The sequence below is a fragment of the Spizellomyces punctatus genome (assembly GCF_000182565.1).
Source record: "Spizellomyces punctatus DAOM BR117 chromosome Unknown supercont1.5, whole genome shotgun sequence".
Taxonomy (NCBI): domain Eukaryota; kingdom Fungi; phylum Chytridiomycota; class Chytridiomycetes; order Spizellomycetales; family Spizellomycetaceae; genus Spizellomyces; species Spizellomyces punctatus.
In genome coordinates, this window is record NW_015971541.1 from 1,501,639 (window position 1) to 1,523,435 (window position 21,797).

Genomic DNA, 21,797 nt, shown 5'->3' on the forward strand with positions numbered 1-21,797 from the left:
TCAGGACAGGTACTGGCGTGGTCCATATAATCTGCGAGAGGACGTTGCCTTGATGCATGATTGTTGATACCCATTTTACGGACAACTGAACTTTATTCACTTATACAGGTGAGACAACTTATACAGATGAGACAAATATTTCTGCTGACACTATATACATATGCACTTGGCATGCCACTCTTGCAGTGGAATACAAACAGCCCAGTCGCAGTGTGTGACTTTTTACGGAGAACTCGTGCTGGAGTTTAGCCGGGGCCGAGCTGGGGAGCCTAGGAAATTACGTCGTCGTCTTTCTTGGGTGCCGGCGCTGGGGCTTGGGGCTTCGGCGGCGGTACTGCAGCCTTCTTATCCGCTTGAGGACCCTTCGGCTGTGGGAGCGATGGCGGTACTACTCCAACCTTCTGACCCTTCGGCGCCTTAGTTGCCGCCTTGCCCGTTTGAGGCGCTGGGGGCCTTACTACGGGGTTAATAGCAATTTGAGGACCCTTCGGCTGTGGCGGCTGTCCTGCACCCTTCTTAGTCGTTTGAGGCGCAGTCATCGCCGACATGGTCAGCCAGCCTACAAGGAAGAGCAGCACCATGTAGAGAGTTGAAATGCGGGCCATCTTGATTGGTTCGTCAGTCGAAATGAGTGCAGGTGGTGGTTGCTTCTGCTGTTGTTGTCAAAGGTGAATGAGGACGAGTGACAGCAGTGTCTACCGTCTGCTTTTATGCATTTCGGCGATGGACTCTGGAAATGGTCCTTGAAACATCGCTCGTCAAATCCAAGGTGGAGAAGATTCCATCTGCCAATCCCAGGTGGCAAGATATTCAGGATCTCCTCCAAAGTTCCTATAATACCGATTATTTCATCGTAGGGCGCGCGGCTAAGCCTGGATTTGTCATTTCGGGGTCCGTTCCCTTTTGCTAGGGACGAGTCCACGGCCAGAGTACTCGAACCAAGTTAGTGGCCATTGTTATGTGTATCTTTCCTAGATTATCTTCCATAATCTCCAACAATTATCGGGTAATGATCATAATGGAATTGGCAGAGCTATCCAAAACGGTCCCAAATATGCGCCCAGTACAGACCCGATCCAATGGGATTATAGAACGCGAACGATGCGCTGCTGGAGGACTACAAGTTTTGTTAATGCTTGTACATGAGACGTTGGGTTTGAAAGCAGACGAACCCTCATCTGGGGTAGTATAAGCAATTACGCCAGGGAAGAATATGAGCCAGAGAATGTCACATGAAACACAACATAGACCGTTCCTCCTTATTGACGAGGAAACTATGTGTTCGATAAAATCCGGTGTATGTGGGGTTTTATCGAGTACCTGATTCGTGTTTCTATACGCATATGAGAATACAACTTTTGTCGATAGGTGAGTAGTATCTCATATTCCGCCCCATTCATATGTAATATTCAATTCAAACCCCTACTTTTAGAATAAATGCGTGACTGTAAACATCTCCGTGCTCTGAGCCCATAGGACGTATTACAGCCAATGCCGGACATGGTCAACAAATATGAAATCTGACATCCCCCAATTGGATCGAGTTGTGAAGTGCGTGCACCTGGCGCTTGCTGGCGCCGTAGCAAGTGAGAAAGGAAGTGGCTGCCATTGTCGTTATCTGTATCGGACACGGCTGCGTTGGACCTCTCACGATAGCTAATACCGGAATCCCCGTCGACATATTTCAAAGGACAGTTAGACAAGTCAAGAGACCCAGGACGGGGACCGCTAACCGGCCGTTCAGATGGGGAATCCGTGATCCTTCCCAAATCAAACGAGATGCAGTTCGCCCTTTGTTCTCCATGTCGCGCGAGGCTCAAGCCTCAATTGGGATTTGAGCACAGTCACATTTTATGATGGCACAGCGATGGTAAGCCAAGGCCAATAAGCGGGTGAGTCTAAATCTCCACCAGCAAGCTTTCAATGCAAAATACATTTGGTATCACATACAAAATCTCCCAAATCCATCATTAAATATTCTGAGATATTTGTCTTGGGTAACATTCGATTATCGATATGCGCCATCAAAATCTCCTCCAACAGCTGGTCCCCTCAATTGTGTATCAAGATATTGTCTCTCGTCGACCGTACAATGACTGTGAATCTGATGGTTCACAGCAGAAAAATACTGATGTTCAAGAGCTTGGCAGGCCCGGATACGCCGACGAGGATCGTAAAGCAACATTTGCTGTCATGATGGAGATACCATTAGAAAAGTAGAATAAGCATAGATGTTCAAATGGGGATACCAACAGATAAAAGATCCACTCCTATGGAATCCAGTGGACCTGCATATTCTTCCCGACATACATATGCCGACAGTGGCTGTTCTGGGAATGGGCTGATTCGGACCGGATCTCGGTCAAAGTCGTATGTGAGGTCGGTTTGCTTTGGATCACCAAGTTTACTGGTATCCGGAGCAAGACATTTTAGCATGAACTGGTAACTGCAACGTAGAGCAACCAGACGTACCGCTGTATGTCCCTAATGACTGCTAGATCTCCAGTTGCTCCTCCACCAAACAACCGCTTCCCTCTCACCATCTCTGTAGTAATGAAGCACGAAATGAGAGTTGATCTCCAGTCATGTTGAAACTCATGAAACGGGATATGCTCAATTTACCTGCAAAGATGCATCCCACACTCCAAATATCAACAGGCATGCTGTACTCTGATGAACCGTAAAAGACTTCCGGAGCTCGATATAGAGCTGTTACTTGCTGTGAAAGAAAAATGACCAGATTGACGTCAGATGAGAGTAATGCGTGTACTCGCATAAAGGAAGCGTAGACTCTCACATTTGGAGAATATGCTTTCGTTGGACATGAAGCAATGCGGCTTAGGCCAAAATCAGCAAGCTTGATGGATATATTGCCCATTAGATCGTCGACAAGTAGTATGTTTTCTGAACATAAAGAGAGATTGTGATGAGTGCTCATCAAGCTGATCTCAGTGTCAGGGCTTGACCTACCTGGCTTCAGGTCCCGATGCGCAACTCGACGCGCATGGCAGTATTCTAAGCCTTGTAGGATTTGTCTAAGAATCACCTGAAATAAAAAAAGTAGTGTTAATTCCTTATCATGGTAGGGCTGGCTATCGTGCATATTGTATCTGTATCTGACCTTTGTCACCTCGGTATCCAGACCGCGTTGGCGAGTCTCCAGCATATCCCTGAGACTCCGCGAGCATAGTTCCATCACCATAAATGCCTTGAACTGTCCGTTGTCAATATATTGAAACACTTCCTCGATCCTATATATCGAATAATGTCACGAGGTTATGCAACAACCCAAGATGCAAGGCTCTACGCGTAGATCGCACCTGACGATGTTGGGATGATGCAGACTTTTCAATAGAGTTATTTCTCTGACAACATCAGCATTGAATCCAAACTCTTTTTCCGGAGGGAGCTTGCAGCTCTTGACTGCAACGATTCTGCCGTCGGAGCGATATCTTGCCCGGTATACCGTCCCATACACACCACTGCCAACAGCTTCTCGCTCACAGAAAAGATTCCAAAATGCCTTCTTGTCTCCTGCCCCACATGTCGGTTTTGCCAACATGCCTTTTGATGTTCTATTTGCCTACAAACGCTCCAGATAATGTTCCAAATTGGATCACTAAAATGGTTGCGAAAACCACAGCGCAGTAGATCCTTAATAGCTGTCACGTGACCCTGGACACGCTGCTGACTTCACACTGCGACACTTCCCCGGTCCGGTTCCTACCTGATGTGAAAAAAGGTCATTTCCGCTCAGGTAGAGCATAGACGGTGCAAATGCCAGCAACAATGGAAATCTTTGAGTATGAGCGTCTTATACAAGGTAGGCATGAGTGTCAAATGCTTGGATTCTGTGCAATCGTGTCCATGTTTAATAACTTGTTTGAATGCATTCGGTAGAATTCGAAACAGTTGTCCACGCAAACTGGAAACATAACGGCGAAAGCGGCGACGGTCTTCACAACACAGTATTGAATAAACAGGAGCAATCCACAGACTCTTCGACTCCGAATCGGCCCTTTTCGATGACGTGTGCTGAAAGTTCACCCCGACGTCTTTCCCGCCTCCTTGTTTTTGATTTCGACTCGACTCTCTTTCGGTCACCTTTACCAAACCCAGCTCTCTGGTCGGATGAGCTTCGTGGTGCTCTCATTTCCGACTGTGGCTGGTTTGCAGAGCCAAGAACGCTGCATCCGCCATTCATTCCAGTGCGTGCCAATGTTGTGTTGAAGAGAGGCCTGCGTATCCACTTATTAACCTTCATTCACAAAAGGAATGTCCAGGAGACGAATGGTGGGACACGGAAACAATACGGGATGTTCAGAAAGCATGTGCTCATAAAGAAGAGACTGTAACCGTCCTCCTCACGGGACGACGGCAAGACCTTTTTGGAGAGCGAATTAAAAGAATGTGCGAACAGCACAACCCACCTCTTACGTTCGATCTATTCTTTTTCCGCGAAGGGTATGATCCAACATCCATTTTACATCATCCAACGACGCTGGACTTCAAGCTCGCCGTTCTCCAACGCCTATTGTCGACCTTCCCAAGCATTTCCCAAATCGAGTTTTATGATGACAGAAAAAAGCACTTGGACCTTTTTGCAAAAGAGCTTGAAAAACTTCGTTTCAATGGAAGAATATCGTCGTATATTGTCCACCACGTTGTGCACGCGCCGGTGGAGGCTAGATATATGCCAGCGGACTGTGAAAGGGCCCTAGTAAGCGATCTCGTCGATAGGTGCAATAGCAGAATCCTTGCCGCGAGACGAAGCCAAGAAGAGGCGTATGCGGCAGAGGGGAAAGGAAACAGTGGAACGGTGTCGGGACGAGGCTTTCCCTGCAAGATGCAACGGAGAACAAGTGCGTCCATTTTCCGGAACACTCTCGAGTTGACCGATCAAGTTGCCTATACTGCCATTCAAATGGATTCAAATGACGTGCTAGCATTAAGGGCCAAGTATCCACCTCCTACTGCCAAGTGGGAAGTGCGTGCTGATCATGTAACAGTTTGTTTGGGCCCCGCCAAAGCCGAATTAGTCGAACCGATGGGCGGTGTAGGCGCTCGAGTGAGCATAAAAGTGACAGCGGTTGGGGAGCTACAGGACAAGGTCATGGCTGTCAAAGTGGAGGCCGTTTCAGGTGGTGTTCTTTTATCCGACAATGCAATCCCCCACATCACCCTCGCAGTTGCGCCTGGCGGAAGAGCTCGCGAAAGCAATCTGATCGACACGTGGCGAGCTTTGGACCAGCCTTTTGTGGTAGCAGGCACTATTATGGAGAAGGTCGTAACAGGGCTAAAGTTGGAACGAGGCCCGTCACAGTTGCCAAAGAGAGATGTCTCCATTGGCAGTCTCATTAAAAAACATCATTCCCAACTGCGTGGACGAGACATTGGGGCTGCAGTCTCCTTAGTTGAGGAATGGATGGGAAAAACATTTATTGAGAATCTGGGACAGAATGCAGCCGTGATAGAATGGTATATACAAGGACTTGATTTATCAGCAATACGGGACGGTGGGACAGTCAATGGTAGTTCAGGATTAATGGTAGATAGACAGGAAGAAAACTAGCTAGGCACAGGACGCTGTTATACGATATTTTTAAGACAGGCAGGACCTGTAAACCGCTCATATCCTGATATTGATGATGAGTAATGAATGTCGTAGCCTGCCTTATGTGGGATCATTATATATCAATAGCTGCACAAAAGCACGTACGCATAAGGGACTAATTCCTCGACGATTTTCCTCTCCTCCCAACCCGACTTTGTCGTGAAGGGGATTTGTCTCAGTATTTCTCCAAGGTTCCTATCGAGCGCTGGGCTTGTGGTAATTTGCTCACAACTATGGCTATCAATTGAAAGAGCCCTCTAAGATTGCTTTGTAACCAGAATAACGAGCCTTAGGCAGTACAAAAGTGTACATGGCGCTATTAGCTTTGACTTTCTCTGTCAGGCACACAATGTGAGCCAATCTGCAGATCAATCCAGCGCACAATCAATTAGAAGGGAAAAATGGTGGACATCTCATCACCTGTTTCTATTGAAGCGAATGAAGAGCAATGTAGTGATTCAACTATTGACAGTTGTTAAGGCCGAATGACAAGACATGTCTCCATGTATTCTGCACTTACGCCTTTCATACGCCTTTCAGTGTAATCTCCCCTGTAGGGCGACCCGCGCTGGTTCGAGTAACATAGGACTTGCGGTCCACGTTCAACTATAGGGCGTGCGCTAGGCTGGTCCTGGCGTCGCCCACAAGATTATGCCATCATGGTACCGTGAGGAGGGAGGTAGACGTATCAGGTTTGCATGGCGGTTAGTGTCAGACGATGGACGGGGATTTGTTTTGTCAATGGACAGAGTAAGACTTGTCGGATTCTATTGTTCTACAACCTTGTCCGTTGATGCGCTTTTAAAAAGATACTTCTAAGAGATATTTTTTCCCGGTAATTCACATCCTGTTCGCACCATATTATTGCCATATTGCATTTCCAGCTTTGATAATTGATGAGTGCATCCATTCTAACAGGACAAATTAACCGAGGATGCTGCATCGTTGCATTGCAAGTGTGTAGATATCTGAACTTGTGGATCTGCACGGCTTGTTTACCAAGTCAAGGCCAATCCATCAGCATCAACCATTTGACAAACCAAGTCTGGCGTGCAGGAATTTGAATCACACAACGTCTACTGGATTTTCTTCATTTGACGGTTCTCTCTCCGTGTGGTGTGGTGGAGGTGAATTCGGAATCAAGGCAATGGGGTTCATTCCCCAAGTACGATATTTGGCCTCCTGTTTAACCTGAGCGTATTTACGGCAGTCACATAAATTCTAAGCGACGTTCTGAATTGCAGTACGCTCCAGACAGGTTAAGACATGCCTCCTCAGTAATGGTCGTAGATGGAGTACCTGTAGACAGTCGATTGGGACTTCCTTCCTAGGAGCATTTGTCATGCCACGACCCCACCAAACAACAAGGACTTGGAGGTGGCAGGAACAAAGGTTAGATTTCACCCCAATCATACGGATCACCTTATACTCGATGATATATTGTCCATCTTCCTGTGGAAAAGATCACTCATGTCGCGGAATAGGATTTTTTCGGCCTAGCCAAACCTTCAATCATCTATACATGGACCAGCCCACATGAGGTGCAATGTATTTCCATAGAAGTACTATATGAGTAAGTCTACATGACAGTCAGAATCAAACTGGCCACGCCGGCGCTAGCGGCAGCAGCCGCGAAGAGTCCCTTGGCCAATTTTCCAGCATCATTCGCCAAAATGGGAGCAGAACTACCAGAGACCACCTTGCCCTCCGCATTCTGGAAAGGTGCATTGTATCGGGCTGCAGTGCCATTCCCTTGCTGCACGCTGAGCGTGTACTTGAGCGTGGTTAATACGTTATTGTAAGCGCCGGATGCGCAGGCCTCTTTGAACTTTGGGTAATTGTCCTTGTTGCCTAGGTGAATTTGACAAGAGAGGCCGCAAAAATGAGGACGTTGGGAAGACATGCACAATGTGAAATCTTTTTGCACTCACCTTCACCCCAGATGGACGGGCACACTGCGATCAGCGCTTCACGAGTCGGATACTCTGCAAATGTCTCGCAGTTGCAGGTTGCAAAGGTTTTGAACAGAGCATCATAGCCAGATGATGGGTAGGTCAGATTGGCCCGAGCGGTTTGAAAGTTTGTTTCGCATGCCCAGTTCGCGTCCTGAAGTTTCTTTGGGCAACCTATACATACATACGGAAATGAGTCGTTCAATACACGCCGCACATGAAAAAAGCGATTAAAAGTGACCTGACCTGATTGGGCTGTAACTGATCCTGCAGCTGCCAGCGACAAGCAGACAAGAGCTGCGAGACGAGTCATTTCTTACGGAAAGCGTTGGTGGTGCGTGGACTGACGGAATACGGAGCGTTGGGGGCTACCCATTGAACACGGCAGCTTAAGAGCGAAAATCGTAGGCCGTCCACCATCTAATCCGATACCGCGGTATTTACTCGTTGCGCGTAACTTTTTAAAGCTTAAATCCCTAATTTCGGCAAGTTAAAACCTGGGCGACATTAAAAGCAAAACACAATCTGCCAAATTCCGTAAAGCCCCACAAAAGGAACTTTGACGTTGAAGGAACTTGGATTGCTTGGCCAACTCAACAACGACCACACGACACCGACGCCGCCTGACAAGCTTCCTCCCTCCATAATCAAACAGTTGACTGCCCGTTCTGCCCACCAAGATGGGGTTATTGGGCCGATCAGTCGTAATCTTGCAGGCAAAAATCCTCCAACGACTACTATTCACCAGAATTGCTCCGCAAGTGCCAGCGAGCGGTTTGGCACTCTAAAAATTTGGGTCAAGATAAGTCTCCCCAAAATGGCGGTATGTTGACAAGCTTTTGGTCATTTCTCCACTTTTTTTTTTTGCCTGGCGGATCAATTTCGGAGCGGAACCTCAAGTCGCACTGCACACTGTCCGATTTGGTTCTGGTTCTAAGCATCGAGCCCAGCGTTCAAGTAGGCTATCGGTGAGCTACACTTACTCGACTGCGTACATACTGCTCAGCGTCACAAAAAAAGTTGTGCCAATCATGAGTTGAGTCCTACCCAAGCGGCGGGAGGCACATTCAAATTCATTCATTGCGACTCGACATGCGATTCGCCGTCGCTTTCTGTCGCAAAGGTGAATAATTTGTTTACCATGATAGGAGTGTGGTAGTTGCTCCGATCAAACCAACTCGGCCAAGCGACTCAGATGGAGTTTTCGACAACAAACCCCAAATCACCCACATGTCGCATTACCTTCTTCAAATAAGTGCTGGTTCAATCGCTTTTTTCTTGGTCGCAGTGAGCCCCAACGGCACCTATATCTCGTTTAAAACTTTATTCGTTGTATCGGATGCTTTTCTTTAATCTCCATGTTCTTGTGACAGCCAACTGGTGTAAAACGGCCAGCACTTTTCCGCTTTGGAAGGACTAGGACAGCCCAAAACCAAGAATCCTGATCAAAAAAAAGAGTGACTTGAGGGCTGTCATCCGCTTCACTAGTCCTCTTATGAAGACGCATGAGGTATCCAGTTGGGGAAAACCGTACGGCGTACGGTCATGGTTCCCTTCCCCCAAGCAGCACTCTGCTCCGCACTGTAGTTACGCTCATCATGCCACAGTTGAAATCTGCTTGATTGCTACTTCTCTGGTGGGCGGGCGTACGCGGGCGATGTAACTCATGTCTCGACTGATCCTCGAATGATCAAGTTGCCAATGTCCTGCAAGCCTGAGTGTATGATTTGGAGCTTCTTGAGCCAGTGCACCGATGCTCCCTGCCGCATTAGTACCATGTATTACATTTGATTCTGCATAAAGGAATTCACAACTTGACTTGCAGATGAAATCTGCGTCCTGCGCCGATTACCAGGTTACTCTTGACAGTGTTTCCAAGGGTTGGGAGTACAGGAACAACATGATTACGGCTCTCCAAGAGACCCACAAAGGCGTCAAGAAAGTTGAAGAAAGGAGCACGAACGTCTGCAAGGGACACTGCGATTGGCGGGAATGCGAGACCGAATACTACAATGTATATGTCGTCCCCAAACGTATCGCTTTGGACAACTTCAATGGCGGATATTCAAAAGGATGGATGATCACTCAATTCGATGCGCCCGAGCAAAAATGGGGCAATGCGGTGCTATCCTTGACGGTGTTTTTACCGCTCTGTCCTTCTTGTCTGGGGGCGTTCACAACTCTGAACTTTTTCCAGCCTTTCTTTGAAGAATCCTGTGGCGCTTCTCTGGTCCCTGGTGAGGATACTGAACTCGCGGCCCATTTCAACGATGAAATGGGAGCAAATATCTGCTGACTATATAAAGAACCTCACGAACTCGGGAGCTCTTGAACACATGCGTACTGCAGCCTACTGGGACGACCGTCAAAGCGTTGCGTTGCAGGAAAAGACTCCTAAACTGACCCGCCCAGCTCGTCCTTGAATTAGCCTCAATGTGAAAACGTGGGAACAAATATGTTCGCAGAGGTCGTACTTCTATGTCTAGGTATTCTAGCTGGCAGTTATCATTTGTGCACCTCATACTTTGGGCTAGGACGTTATAGAGAAGATGTTTGCAAGGATGTAGTTAAACATGCTTCATAATAGATTGAATAGAAAGTATCTGCACATCTCCTTCCGCTCACTTCTCCCACGACGTCATGGTGCTTATTCTGAACGACATGGCTCTCCCGCATCCTGCACTGTTGTCTGACCTAACTGGTTTGTGATATATCTGCAGAACGATGGCACAGGCTTCCAAGCGAGGTCTCTCTCACGTCAGCTATTTCTCATAACTTTCCATGAGCACAAAGTTTCCAAAGCATCTCGCTGTTATACTCTTGCCCGCGTTAATCTTGGCCTTCGCTCTGTCAATCGGTGAAGATCACATCACTCTACCTACGGGCCGAAGAAAGTTAGAAGTGTTTCTACTATGACAGATGATGTCACCCTTGGGCGGATGCCCTGGGTGGCCCTCTCCATGACGCTCAAGCCTACAGACACTGATGGCCATTTGCAGCCATGCGCTTTTGAGCGTGCAAACGAATGCATTGGCGACCGAAAAGCGTAAATGCACATTTCTGTCATGAAAAGGCCGAGTCAAGGGTCAAGCCTGCGTAGTTTGCACTCTGTTCCAATATATCAGTTTCGCAACGGGCTGACTACAAGATAGAAATGCCCTGGAGAATGCTTCCGCAGTCTCCCAACTGGAGTACTCATGAATGATGACCTGGCACGATACGTCCATCTTGCCGCCTGAGATGTTATATCTGTATCCCGACTAGCTTGAGCCCAGGGCCGTTCCCTTTTAGCTTGGGAGGATATAAGTCCTTCTGGTAGCTGTCGCGGATGAAACTACGCGGTGCCCATATGATCCTGGAGAAGAGAATGATTGTCGGCGGAGAGCGCATGAATTAACCTAGCTTGTTTTCCGTTATCAAGATACCCTTAGATGTGTCGAGATGCCTGCTTCGAAGTACCTCCCTAATACGTTTAGTCGGATTCCCGGAGAGGTGCATCACAAGTCCGGCCGTACACTTGGTTCCGTTTTGTGTAGTCTCGTTTGTTATCCTGCGTGCATTCCTGCACATCGGCGCCTTCAAGAGCTCATGTAGTAGTCTTTAACGATGACACCGACAGACCGAGTCCCAAGGACGCATGTAAAGGTATCAGGCATTAAAGGGAGAGTGCTTCGATTCTTGCAATAAGAGAATCTTTACTACAAAAGCAGCATTTATACATGGCCTACAAAAGCAAGCCGATATGCATCAAATGAAGTGCTGAGACGGCCTATCCCTACCTGGTTTTGCACACCCTTTATCCCGTTGATTGTTGCTTTGTCGCAGACGAAAGGGTGAACACCAGAGATTCTGAAGCCGTTACCACCCAAGATGTTGTTAACGGGCATTATGGTCGGTGTTCCGTGCGCGATGAAATGAGTTGCTGCCAGGGAGCGTGGTACTGTAGGCGGCAATATGGGATCGGCGCACGATTGCTTTAGTGAGAACCGTGAAGCCTTACGAACCTTCCGCCAGAATTTGCCGACTCAAAAGTCCTTTGTTTTTCCGACTCTATTGATCCTTTTCTCAGCTCCTGTGGTACGGATCCATCACTTAGAGTCGCTCTTGATTTCATGCTTGGTCCGTTCGTTCATGGGTTATCAATTGTTCTAGGTTTTGGTGGGTGGAGCTGCACCACCTGATCGCTGATGAATGAGCCCAACGGGTCGCCAGGTGGGAGGGGCAAGAGGTGGGAAGTGAGAAGAACGCTTTGAGCATTCATCGCTTGGATAATATGTGGCAGTATGGTCTGTGTAGAGTCTTCTGCTCTGTTTGGCAGTATGTCCATTTGGATAGTTAAGGTCATGCGCTGTAATGTATATTCCTTTACACTGAAAAAGAATGCCAGAGACTGCCCCACTGACAATATCGAGGGTTAGGAGAGCGGATGTGGACACAGTTCTTTAAGACCAGACAAAATGGCACCAAGCGGGATAGCGCTTCAGTTATGATCCATCGTCCAAATAGATAGTGCGTCAATAGTGCCAGATATTATAGACAGAAACCTGTGACCCGCACAACTATGTAAGCACCGTAAACCTAACCCCCAGGATGGGCGATGCCCAATACCGGAAATCTTCCCAAAAATGTTTTTGAATATGACAAGCGATGATAGTTAATGATAGCTTTTCGTGCTATCTCGTGGATGGGCTTTAATTGCGATATAACTTGACCGTTACGGATGCAATATGTGAGACGACGATCGTAGTCACAGGGGGGAAAGCATGGGGCTGTCCAAGAGCATATGCGTTACGGCTGCGTTTAAGGCCGGTTCGTCATATCTGACCGTTGCTCGGAAGTGGAGGTGTAAGTTGATATAATGCTGTACTCGCTTGGACACAAATTCGCTCATCAATGCATCAAACCCGACAGTGTGCAGCCTAGTGCGGGCCAGTTGTCCAAATTTCCCAAGTTCGAGAAAGAGGCCGCCTGTCCAATATGCCAACGTATCCAATTGTTCATCTGTAATGGTGTCGGTAACCAAATAACTACGCATTTCCGACAGCGAGACAGTGGGCAGTAAATGCCAGGCATGGAATCCCTCGGAATACATCTTGTGCCGATCGTTCGTGGCATTCGCAACAACGACAACCTTGCTACGTCTCACATTGCGGAAGGAGACTGGCACATCCCAAGGAAAACACGTTTTCCATTGATTCGGATACATGCCGTTAAATTGATCGAATATCCATAGTAAATGAATTTCGCGGGATTTACACCAGGCTTCTAAATGCCTTAAGAACTCAGCAAACACCTTAGAGGCCACAGGTGCAGCTAACATTCGTGTCCGCCAAGTGCTGTAAGACAGATTGACATCTTGCCAGTCATTGACCAGTGCGGCGTCGATTTCGGACAGAAGAAACTCGAAGGCTTCATGTTCCCAGCATTTGGTCCATTCGTAACAATTGTTAAGATAAATAACTCGATATGTCGGATCCGTGCGAAGAATGGACACTATGCCATAGACAAGATGGGATTTTCCAATTCCGAATGGACCAGTGATGTAGAGGCCTGACTTGCGCCATACATGGCGACCGGCTTCGTCATATATGCCGTCGTTTGACCCACGCAACGTTATTCCAGAGACCTGCACTGACTCTCCAGGCTCCCCTATTTCCTCCAGCACAGAACGTAATCCACAAGTGAAAATTCGTCAAGCGGTTCCTCCATCTCGCTAACAGCCTCACTTAGGGTTAATGCCCCCAACTGGATTGGCAGGGCATCATAATCAACCACGCGTTGAGTATCGTTTTTTTGCGGATAAGAAGCAAACTCAGTAACACGCGTGTGCAAATCTTTCAACGCTTGACGAACAAGGTAACGAACAAAGTGACCGCCTTGTATACGCTCGAATCCATTGGATAGACGGTTGGAACATATCATTGGCAACCTAACATACGTGCCGGGCTCAATGTGGAGAAGGTCCAAGCGGGCTATATATCTAATTGCACTTTGTAAAGATTCCCGTTGCTGCTCGTTCTCACTAAACTGAACTGTAGACATGATAGCAGAGAAGGTGGAAAAGGTGCAAGAAGTTCCTTTGCTGTTTTGACCTGTGTTTTAACAGCGTCAAAAAATGGCAAATCGCTGGCCGATCTGTCCCATGTGGCGCAGGGATTAAGGGCTGCTTTTAGCATGAAGCTACCAACGTCCGTAGAGTTGCATTCCTATTTTTAACTCGTTTGGTGATTACTTTAGGCTCTACTCCCAAAGAAGAGAATTAACCTGCAATGTCGTAACTGAGACTGTGGGGGGGGGGGGGAAGGGGAAAAGAGGACATGACTGCTGAAGATTATTTACAAAACCTCCATTGACAGGGCAATCAGTGGCATAGTTTATTCTTTGGAAGTGGGAGAGGTTGAGCTTGTCGTTTGCTCTCAGCATGTATATATTACCAATCAGCAAGAGGGCAAAGCCAAATAATTGCATGACGGCGGAGCGAGAGCGGCGATGCCAGCCATATAGCGTCCCTTGCATGTAAAGAAGAGGAAGTCGCGGTCGCTCCCGTAGCATGTTACTCGTGCGAGAATGACACCACACAGCTGCAATGCAACAACCTCTGCACGCAGTCAACATATTTATACGCTAAGAAAATCAGCGATGGATTGGCAGAAGCTCTGTCAAGGAGACATGGTCCTTCAGGTGCATGATGTGGGACCTTTCGGGATAATGACACCACCTGAAAGTTTCCAACACACCCTCCAGACCTCCCTTCATGAATGATACCAAGTCGATCCCGTCGCGATGGTCAGTAGAATTGTGCTTGGTAGAGGCATCAAATGGCATATCTCAATTCATTCTAGTTGACAGCGATTTGTAAGCTAACCCTCCGATTGGGAGACAAACTTTTAACCTTAAATTTGCTGGTTAATGCGGTTCGCTCCATTCTAATCTGAATCAAGCCGCATGTCAATCACGTGATGGTAGCTTCAGCTTCAATCAACCACTTCCATGTAGGATTTGAGATCGTTCCATTCGGCATGCTTCGCCGACGAATCCTCCCACTGGCCGTGTTCCTAGCTCGGCGGACGCACACCAAACCTCGAGCGGGCGCTCCTACTCCTGAGGAATACAAGCAGTATAGACTTGACTCACTGCAGCAGCTCAATGTATCTCCATATCCTCGCTTTCGAGTCTCTCCTTCTCTCTTGTCTTGTGGTGAATTCAACGCCAAATTCCACGAGCAGTTTGAAAAAGGAGAATGGAAGCGAGAAGAACATTATGTCCTAACTGGAAGAGTCACCTCACGGCGCGATGCTTCTCGGAAACTCGTTTTTCTCGACATTCAACGTGGATCGGACCGCACGCAAATAATTGTGAAAAAGAACGAGTACGAGAGTGAGGATGGCTACAAGAGCATCGTTGCAAGTGTCAGAGAAGGTGATATTGTAGGTATGTGCTTTTGTGATTATTGCACTGTAACTATCGTCTCGGATATTGACATGAACATGCAGAGGCCGCTGGATATCCGGGCAGATCTCCAGCCGGCGAACTGTCTCTCGTCGCTCGATCGCTGACACTCCTTGCACCCTGTTTGCATCGAATACCTAAAGGACAAGGCCTATTGGATCCTGTGAGAATCTATGAAGAACCCTTGTGGGTTTATTTCTGCAATGTCTTCATTTGACCTTGTCTGACAGAATTGGATGGTTAGGAAACACGGTTTCGAGCCCGGTACCTGGACCTGATTGCCAACAATGAGACGATTCACATTTTTAGGAAGCGAGCTGAGGTGTGAATTGTCCTTCATTCTTATCGTCCGTGTCCGAGAGACTCAGGATCCAAATGTAGGCCGTACAATACATTCGCAACTATCTTGTTTCCAGAGGTTTTCTGGAAGTGGAGACCCCAATATTAGGCGCTCAAGCTGGAGGTGCCAACGCAAGGCCTTTTAAAACTACGAGCAATGCTCTAGGCTTGGACATGTTCTTGCGGGTTGCTCCAGAGCTGTACCTGAAGGTTATTATCGTGGTTTGTTAATATCTGCCGCACGCCCTTGGCTGATACTTGCTGGTTCTGTACTTAGCAACTGGTAATTGGCGGAATTGACAAAGTCTTTGAAATGGGGAAGCAGTTTCGAAACGAAGGCATCGATACGACCCACAACCCTGAGTTTACAACCTGCGAATTTTACCAAGCGTATACAGATCTGGAGAGCGTTATGGATATGACGGAGGATCTTTTGCGAGGTTTGTGCTATCGGCGATGCAGGATGCAGTTGCATGGTATCTCATGCGTTCAATTTCATCAGGACTCGTGTTTACACTGCAAGGGACGTATCAAATACCATATACTGTACATGGTCCTAATGGTGAAATGCAAACGATTGAAATTGATTTCGAAAAGCCTTTTAAGCGTGTGGACGTGCTGGAAGCACTCGAACGGTCGTTTGGCAAAGTCCCCGACCTAGAGGATCCCGCATCCACTGCCGCTCTGTTAACTATCTGCAAAACCCACAATATCCGCGTATCACAGCCGCATACCGTCGCCCGCATCCTCGACAAAATGATCTCTACGTCAATTGAACCCAACTGCACACAACCCACATTTCTCCTCAACCACCCCGTCGCTCTCTCTCCCTTAGCCAAGCGCTCCTCACCAACGAGTCCCACCACCTCCCGCTTCGAGTTATTTATCGCTTCGAAGGAATTAGTGAACGCCTACGAGGAATTGAACGAACCATCGGAACAACGTCAAAGATTTATGGAGCAAGCTCGGGATCGGGAGGTGGGGGATTTAGAAGCTCAGGTGGCCGATGAAGGATTTTGCGAAGCACTTGAATATGGATTGCCTCCCACGACTGGATGGGGTTTGGGCGTCGATCGGCTTTGCATGCTTTTGGTGGGCGTGAGACGGATTAGGGAGGTGATTGCGTTTCCAATTTTGGGCCATGGTGAAAAAAATGCATAAGCTCCATATATAACATCATCTAGTTGAGGCTATTTATAAGAGATACAAGGGAAGCACAGTGTTGATCATCCTTTCAAAACCCTGTCCAACTTTTTCGATACTCCTTTTAGTCTCCCTTGGACTCTGTTTACACTCTCGTCAACCTCCTCCAGCAATCCATTTTGCAAATCTAGCTCTTGACCGATTGCAAGCCCAATTTGCTGCTGTCGCTTGATGATATCCGACAAGGAGCCCAGCGTTTCGTCTTGCTGTTGCATGATGAGGCGTTGGTTTTCGAGGAGACTCGGCGGGGATGCGTTTGTGTTGCCAAACTTCCGGGTTGAGGAGGACGGTTTCGCAGGGGCGGGGAGGAGTGTAGCCCGCTCTAAAACCCGGTCGTCACTTCGTTGCTGCCCATTACACATCTTTTCCAATGCTTCCCGTTCTCTCTTTAGCCCATCTACCATATCCTCCCTTCGTACTCTTTCACCCCCTGTCACCCCTCGAACTTGTTCCAACGCTTTTATCCTCGCTCCCAAATTCGTCATTGACCGTTTGGCATTCAAGGCGTGCCCAGGAGCTTTATCCCTAACCTCCATTCTCAGACTTTGCAATTCATCTTTGACAAATCTATATTCTTCCATCCAGCTCTCGGCATCGGGTTCCGTGCGCGCCGCAGGGACCGAGAGAAAAGCTTTCCATGCATCTGTTTGCCGCCATTTCGGGTCTTCAGCGTACAGGATTCCTTTCAGGTAGGACTCAAGTCCTATCCGCCTCGATTCAATTTTGGAAGCGTCGGAGAGGGAGAAGAAGGTTTTGGGCGGAAGAGGGGTTGGTGGGGTCCCCAATGCGAGTAGAGTGGCATGCAGGGCGGTGAAGTCCGAGTAGCGGTGCGAGACTCTCCATGAGCGGACTGGGCCGCGCAAGTGAATTTCGTACAGGGTGTATGGCGGCGTACTGGGGGACTGGACGGTGGCCGGGATGGAGATGGAGGTGATTGGTTCTGGCATCTTGTCTGCAGCTGGAGGAGCAAACGATGGCCAACAGTGGTGTAAGCAGTTCCTGGTGCCCGAGTCACGTGTGTAAACAAACCCTTGGATTCAGCTTTGGGCTTTTTATCAGGATATTCATCTTTTAAAATACGTACAAATAACCACACGCCGGAAGGAAATGCTACGACTTCAACCTACACTAGCCCTCTTTGTACTCTCCTTCCTACTGCTAGCAACGAAATCCAAATGTCATCATTCGTCAGGCGTAAAGCTAGTACCTTCTCTTCACCGGACTCCTACTCCGACTATCTCTCCGGAAACTCCCACGTCTACGATCATCATACCTATCATACCCTCTCCGATCATCATATCTCCTCCTGTCACCATACCTATCAACCCCTCTTCGTCCCCTACTCCAACTCCTGCTTCGACTCCTCCCATACCTCGCCTTCCTCTCAGGCCTGGGGTCCGCGTACACAACGCGCACTTCATTGCCGTCAATCCAGCCACCATTCATGGCCAAAAGAGCTTGCTCGGCGTCTTGGCGGGTGGCGAACTCAATATATGCGGTACCACGGTTACAGGGCCTTCCATCGATAGTCTGGCGTCTGGCCTCGTGGGGGACGAGGATGTCAATGGTCTTACCAAAATGGGAGAATATTTCCTTTAGGTGATCCTGGGTTGTGTTTTGGCTTAGATTCGTCACCTGGACTCTGGGACGTTTCAAAGACAGTCAGCGCTTATACTTACGAGCAGATGCTCGAGATCTTACCTCTTGTTGTTAGGATCAGCCGCAGACCTCACTTTAACATCCGATCCTCGTCTACGATCTTCCCTTCTCCTTGGACTTCTGCTCCTGGAGTAAGACCGCGACCTGGAGGTCGACCGCGAAGTGGACCTTGATCTAGACGACGAAGACCGACTATAAGATGATAAGGAACCGGAGCGAGACCGCGAAGATCCGGTAGAAGAGCGGGACCGAGAAGAACGGGAGGATCGAGAGGATCGTGAACGGGAGCGGGAAGGGCTGCGAGAGCGAGAGCGGGAACGTGGGGATTCGGCCATTGCACGTTGGATTGATTGCACAAGTCGCTCGTCGTCCTTTGCCATAAAATGGACCCCTGTTGTTGCCATGGCAGCATATCTGACTCAGCGAGCGGAACTGGACGACAAGTTGCAACTTTGCTTCGAAACGTCATCGCATCCGTCCATCTCGCTTCACGGGAAATGCCATCTCCACAACCATACACGCTCCCCGCCGACTTTGCATCGTCTCCAAAGTCGTCACCAGCAGATTTGACACCACAGGTTTCGAGATCCGTGCACCTCACACCAGCCAAGACTCTCTTCGTTGCACTTCGAACTGCGGATCCGATCTTGCAGTATCTCATTTTTGCAAAAGGTGTGATGGGGATGGGTTTTAGAATTTGGAAGGGGATCTGATTTATCTGGTTTTAGGATGGGGAAACGCACTGTTTAGGGTATTGGGCCTGACCGCCGCGACGCCCGTGATTGGGATACTGTCACCCAGACAGAAGCTTTTGGTTGGATTCGCAGCCGTCGGGGCTGTTCGGCAGGTTTGTTCAGTCTTGGAAACGGCCGACTTAACCATATCCTCAACGATCCTCTGATTGATCGACCATATAGATATATTGGTGCCTCCATATAAGCGAAAATGGTGAGAGGGCGCTTATTCTATTTCTGTCGGCATTTTATGCAATTCTGACCTTAAAGATAGCCTTGACACCCGCTGAATCGCTCCATGTCTCCCTGTTCAACCTCCTAACCGATACGCTCAATACGCTCGTCTCCCTCTCCGTCCCCGCCTGGCACCTTACACTTCGCCAATACACCGGTACCCTCCTGTTTTGCATTGGATCAGTTGTGGAGACTCTTTCGGAGTTGCAGAGGAAGTGGTTCAAGGAACGGAAGGAAAACAAAAATAAGGTCGTTACGGAGGGGTTGTGGAAAGGAGCAAGGCACATTAATTATGGGGTGCGTTGCTGGTTTCAACGACGTCCGCGCATGAGTGCGATCATATTGATATTTGTTGGTGCAGGGATATGTTCTATGGCGAGGTGGATATGCATTATCTACTGGTAACCTCTACGCTCTATGGAATCCTATCATGCATATCTGGGACTTTACAGCAAGGGGTAAGCTGTATACGACGGCTGTCTTCCTCCTCCCGAACTTCGCGCTTAATCCTGGATACTTTTATAGGTATACCGGTTCTGGATCATTACATGAGCCACAAGTACAAGGAGCAGGTGCTTGCGTCATTAAGTACTTGGTGATACGTGACTGATTGCTGATAGCTGTCTTGTTTTACAGTGGGGAGAGTACAAGCGGCAAACTCCCTACAAGTTATTTCCGTATATCTGGTGAAATGCTCGATGATGCCCCTCCCGTATCACAAATTACGGACCGTAGATGGAGAATGCACAAAGGAATCTCATTCGCTGCAATACGTCCTGTTTATACAATTGGTCGATGCAATTACAATGGCTACTCCAAGAACGGTGTATAGAAAGGGGCAATGAAAGATTTCCCCCTTCCGTTCACTTCTGCCTCCACCCGCTCCAGGTTTTGCATGTCCACCGTCGTCTCCTTGTGCCCCAACTCCCTCTTGGCCAAAAGTTTCTTGACAACTGTTCTGACCCACGCATCTCCCGTCCATCCCTCCTTCTTCATCCTATTCCACAGCTCTAAGGCCCGGTTAGGCATACAATCCGCGAACCGCGTGATAAGCATTCCGCACATTTCTTCATCCAATTTGACACCCATTTGGTCCATTCTCCAGACGTGCCGGAGGGCATGAGCGTTCTTTCCACAGCGGATGTAGGACAGCAATACGAAACGATGCAGAGACGGATCTTTCGGATCTGGGACCATGGTGCGATCTTGTAGAAGGATGTCTAGGAGACTGTGCGCAGTGGTGACACGATGGGTCCGAACGTTAAGGTAAAAAAAGGACAAAAGGATGCGTTTATCAGGCTTGACGCCAGAGCCTTGCATGAGCCGCAGAATCCTTTCTGCTCCCTCTAAGTAGTTATGCTTTGCAAATACTTGGATCGTGGCTGCAAAGAGACCAGAATCGCAGTCTTGCTTCAGGGCGGCCCCGAGGATCCGGGTCGCTAGGGTCAATGTACTGAGCTTGCGAATGTTGTGCTTGTAATTTCTGCCTTTTTTGTCAACATCTACACAACGTCGTAGTGATAGGCCATGCAACATGCTGCAGTATATGGCGCGGTTGGGAATAATGCCTTCGCGAATCATGCGCGCAAAGTTCCTGTATGCCGAGTTGACGTCGCGGAGCTCCACATAAGAGTCAATGATATGCCGGTAGGTATGGATGGTGTGTCGGCACCGGGAGAGGAGATTTCTTGTGACCCATTTAACAGCGAAAGGGTGCCGTGTCTTTGTATAGTGCTTCAGCAATGAGAGGTAGAAGCCAGCATCCGAAAATGGAACTGTGTCGCCATTTTCCATTGACCCTCTTCCAGCAGCCAGCTGAGACATCCGCTGAATCTCCCATAACATGTAAGGGACGTCGTCCAGTTTTCCCCAACGATCATAAGCTTTCAGTACAATAGTCCAGTGTTTCAAGGATGGTTTGATTCGGCAGAACCCCATGTCTGCGATTATGGTATAAAGGCGGTCCAGGCAGGTTTGGCGGGATGTCACTGCTAATACAGTGTAATTCAAAATGACGGTAAAAAGTTGGCTGGGGCAATGAGTGAGAAGGGTCGGATCGTGCGCAAGACAGCTGTACAGCATCCATGGATCCTCGTGTTTAGTGACTTCTCCTGGGTGATGCATGGGAAAAGTAGAATCAGGAAAAGTTACTTGTTCTTGTTTCCGCTGTTGTGCTCGCTCCCTGAGCAGTACGTCGGTGTGGTACTCAATCGAAGCGAATAACTCCACACTCTGCGCGGTAGCCGTTTCTCCTAGATTCTGTTCAACAGCAGGCCCGTAAAATCTTCCAAAAATCCATGGCCCCAACGCTGTCATATTAACTTCAGCTTCCGCAACAGCCGAAGTGTACTGATTGTATGGGGTTATAACCAATTCTTGTCGTGGGCTCTGGTGTTTTACAAGGCGACGACAGCTGGATTGGGTCCACGGTTGTTGGCGGACAGAGGCGTGCGAACTGGTGACGAAGGGCCGGTGTCCCCTGGGGCGGAGTTTGGACGCTATACATACGGTTGATGCTATCGGCGATGAACGGGGGGGCATAGAGCGTTGGATCGCTGCAAATGCAAACTGACTGGGGTTTAGAACGCTTGTTGACATGGCAACACCCTCTGG

At 48.4% G+C, this 21,797-nt stretch overlaps 8 protein-coding genes across 8 annotated transcripts; 3 read left to right on the plus strand and 5 right to left on the minus strand.

The window, feature by feature from the left end:
* Positions 1-269: 269 nt before the first annotated feature.
* SPPG_03678 (uncharacterized protein) lies at positions 270-548 on the minus strand (the record flags this gene model as incomplete). Its single annotated transcript, XM_016751939.1, has 1 exon — positions 270-548. One exon carries the CDS (start codon positions 546-548, stop codon positions 270-272), a length of 279 nt encoding a protein of 92 aa, XP_016609931.1.
* A 1,280-nt stretch (positions 549-1,828) lies between these two features.
* Positions 1,829-3,617, minus strand: SPPG_03679 (CMGC/CDK protein kinase). Its single transcript, XM_016751940.1, has 8 exons — positions 3,321-3,617; positions 3,122-3,251; positions 2,971-3,046; positions 2,798-2,904; positions 2,623-2,719; positions 2,473-2,545; positions 2,254-2,407; positions 1,829-2,188 (listed from the first exon to the last, which is right to left on the minus strand). The coding sequence occupies exons 1-8, from the start codon at positions 3,560-3,562 to the stop codon at positions 2,009-2,011; spliced, it is 1,059 nt and encodes a 352-aa protein (XP_016609932.1). The 5' UTR covers positions 3,563-3,617; the 3' UTR covers positions 1,829-2,008.
* Positions 3,618-3,706: 89 nt separating this feature from the next.
* On the plus strand, positions 3,707-5,683 carry SPPG_03680 (uncharacterized protein). Its single transcript, XM_016751941.1, has 3 exons — positions 3,707-3,823; positions 3,901-4,208; positions 4,274-5,683. Exons 1-3 carry the CDS (start codon positions 3,778-3,780, stop codon positions 5,570-5,572), a joined length of 1,653 nt encoding a protein of 550 aa, XP_016609933.1. The 5' UTR covers positions 3,707-3,777; the 3' UTR covers positions 5,573-5,683.
* A 1,374-nt stretch (positions 5,684-7,057) lies between these two features.
* Positions 7,058-7,925, minus strand: SPPG_03681 (uncharacterized protein). Its single transcript, XM_016751942.1, has 3 exons — positions 7,813-7,925; positions 7,546-7,740; positions 7,058-7,465 (listed from the first exon to the last, which is right to left on the minus strand). The coding sequence occupies exons 1-3, from the start codon at positions 7,877-7,879 to the stop codon at positions 7,194-7,196; spliced, it is 534 nt and encodes a 177-aa protein (XP_016609934.1). The 5' UTR covers positions 7,880-7,925; the 3' UTR covers positions 7,058-7,193.
* A 6,625-nt stretch (positions 7,926-14,550) lies between these two features.
* Positions 14,551-16,619, plus strand: SPPG_03684 (lysine-tRNA ligase). The gene is made up of 6 exons (XM_016751943.1): positions 14,551-14,997; positions 15,060-15,178; positions 15,260-15,337; positions 15,397-15,564; positions 15,632-15,794; positions 15,857-16,619. The coding sequence occupies exons 1-6, from the start codon at positions 14,586-14,588 to the stop codon at positions 16,513-16,515; spliced, it is 1,599 nt and encodes a 532-aa protein (XP_016609935.1). The 5' UTR covers positions 14,551-14,585; the 3' UTR covers positions 16,516-16,619.
* On the minus strand, positions 16,472-18,628 carry SPPG_09131 (uncharacterized protein; the record flags this gene model as incomplete). The annotated part of the gene is made up of 6 exons (XM_016757288.1): positions 16,472-17,515; positions 17,587-17,605; positions 17,685-17,712; positions 17,765-17,815; positions 17,876-18,199; positions 18,291-18,628. 6 exons carry the CDS (start codon positions 18,626-18,628, stop codon positions 16,581-16,583), a joined length of 1,695 nt encoding a protein of 564 aa, XP_016609936.1. The 3' UTR covers positions 16,472-16,580.
* A 37-nt stretch (positions 18,629-18,665) lies between these two features.
* SPPG_03688 (uncharacterized protein) lies at positions 18,666-20,080 on the plus strand. The gene is made up of 7 exons (XM_016751944.1): positions 18,666-18,888; positions 18,945-19,063; positions 19,134-19,164; positions 19,225-19,481; positions 19,546-19,642; positions 19,710-19,756; positions 19,821-20,080. The coding sequence occupies exons 1-7, from the start codon at positions 18,714-18,716 to the stop codon at positions 19,872-19,874; spliced, it is 780 nt and encodes a 259-aa protein (XP_016609937.1). The 5' UTR covers positions 18,666-18,713; the 3' UTR covers positions 19,875-20,080.
* On the minus strand, positions 19,995-21,725 carry SPPG_03689 (pentatricopeptide repeat domain-containing protein; the record flags this gene model as incomplete). The annotated part of the gene is made up of 2 exons (XM_016751945.1): positions 19,995-20,181; positions 20,248-21,725. 2 exons carry the CDS (start codon positions 21,723-21,725, stop codon positions 19,995-19,997), a joined length of 1,665 nt encoding a protein of 554 aa, XP_016609938.1.
* Positions 21,726-21,797: the final 72 nt, after the last annotated feature.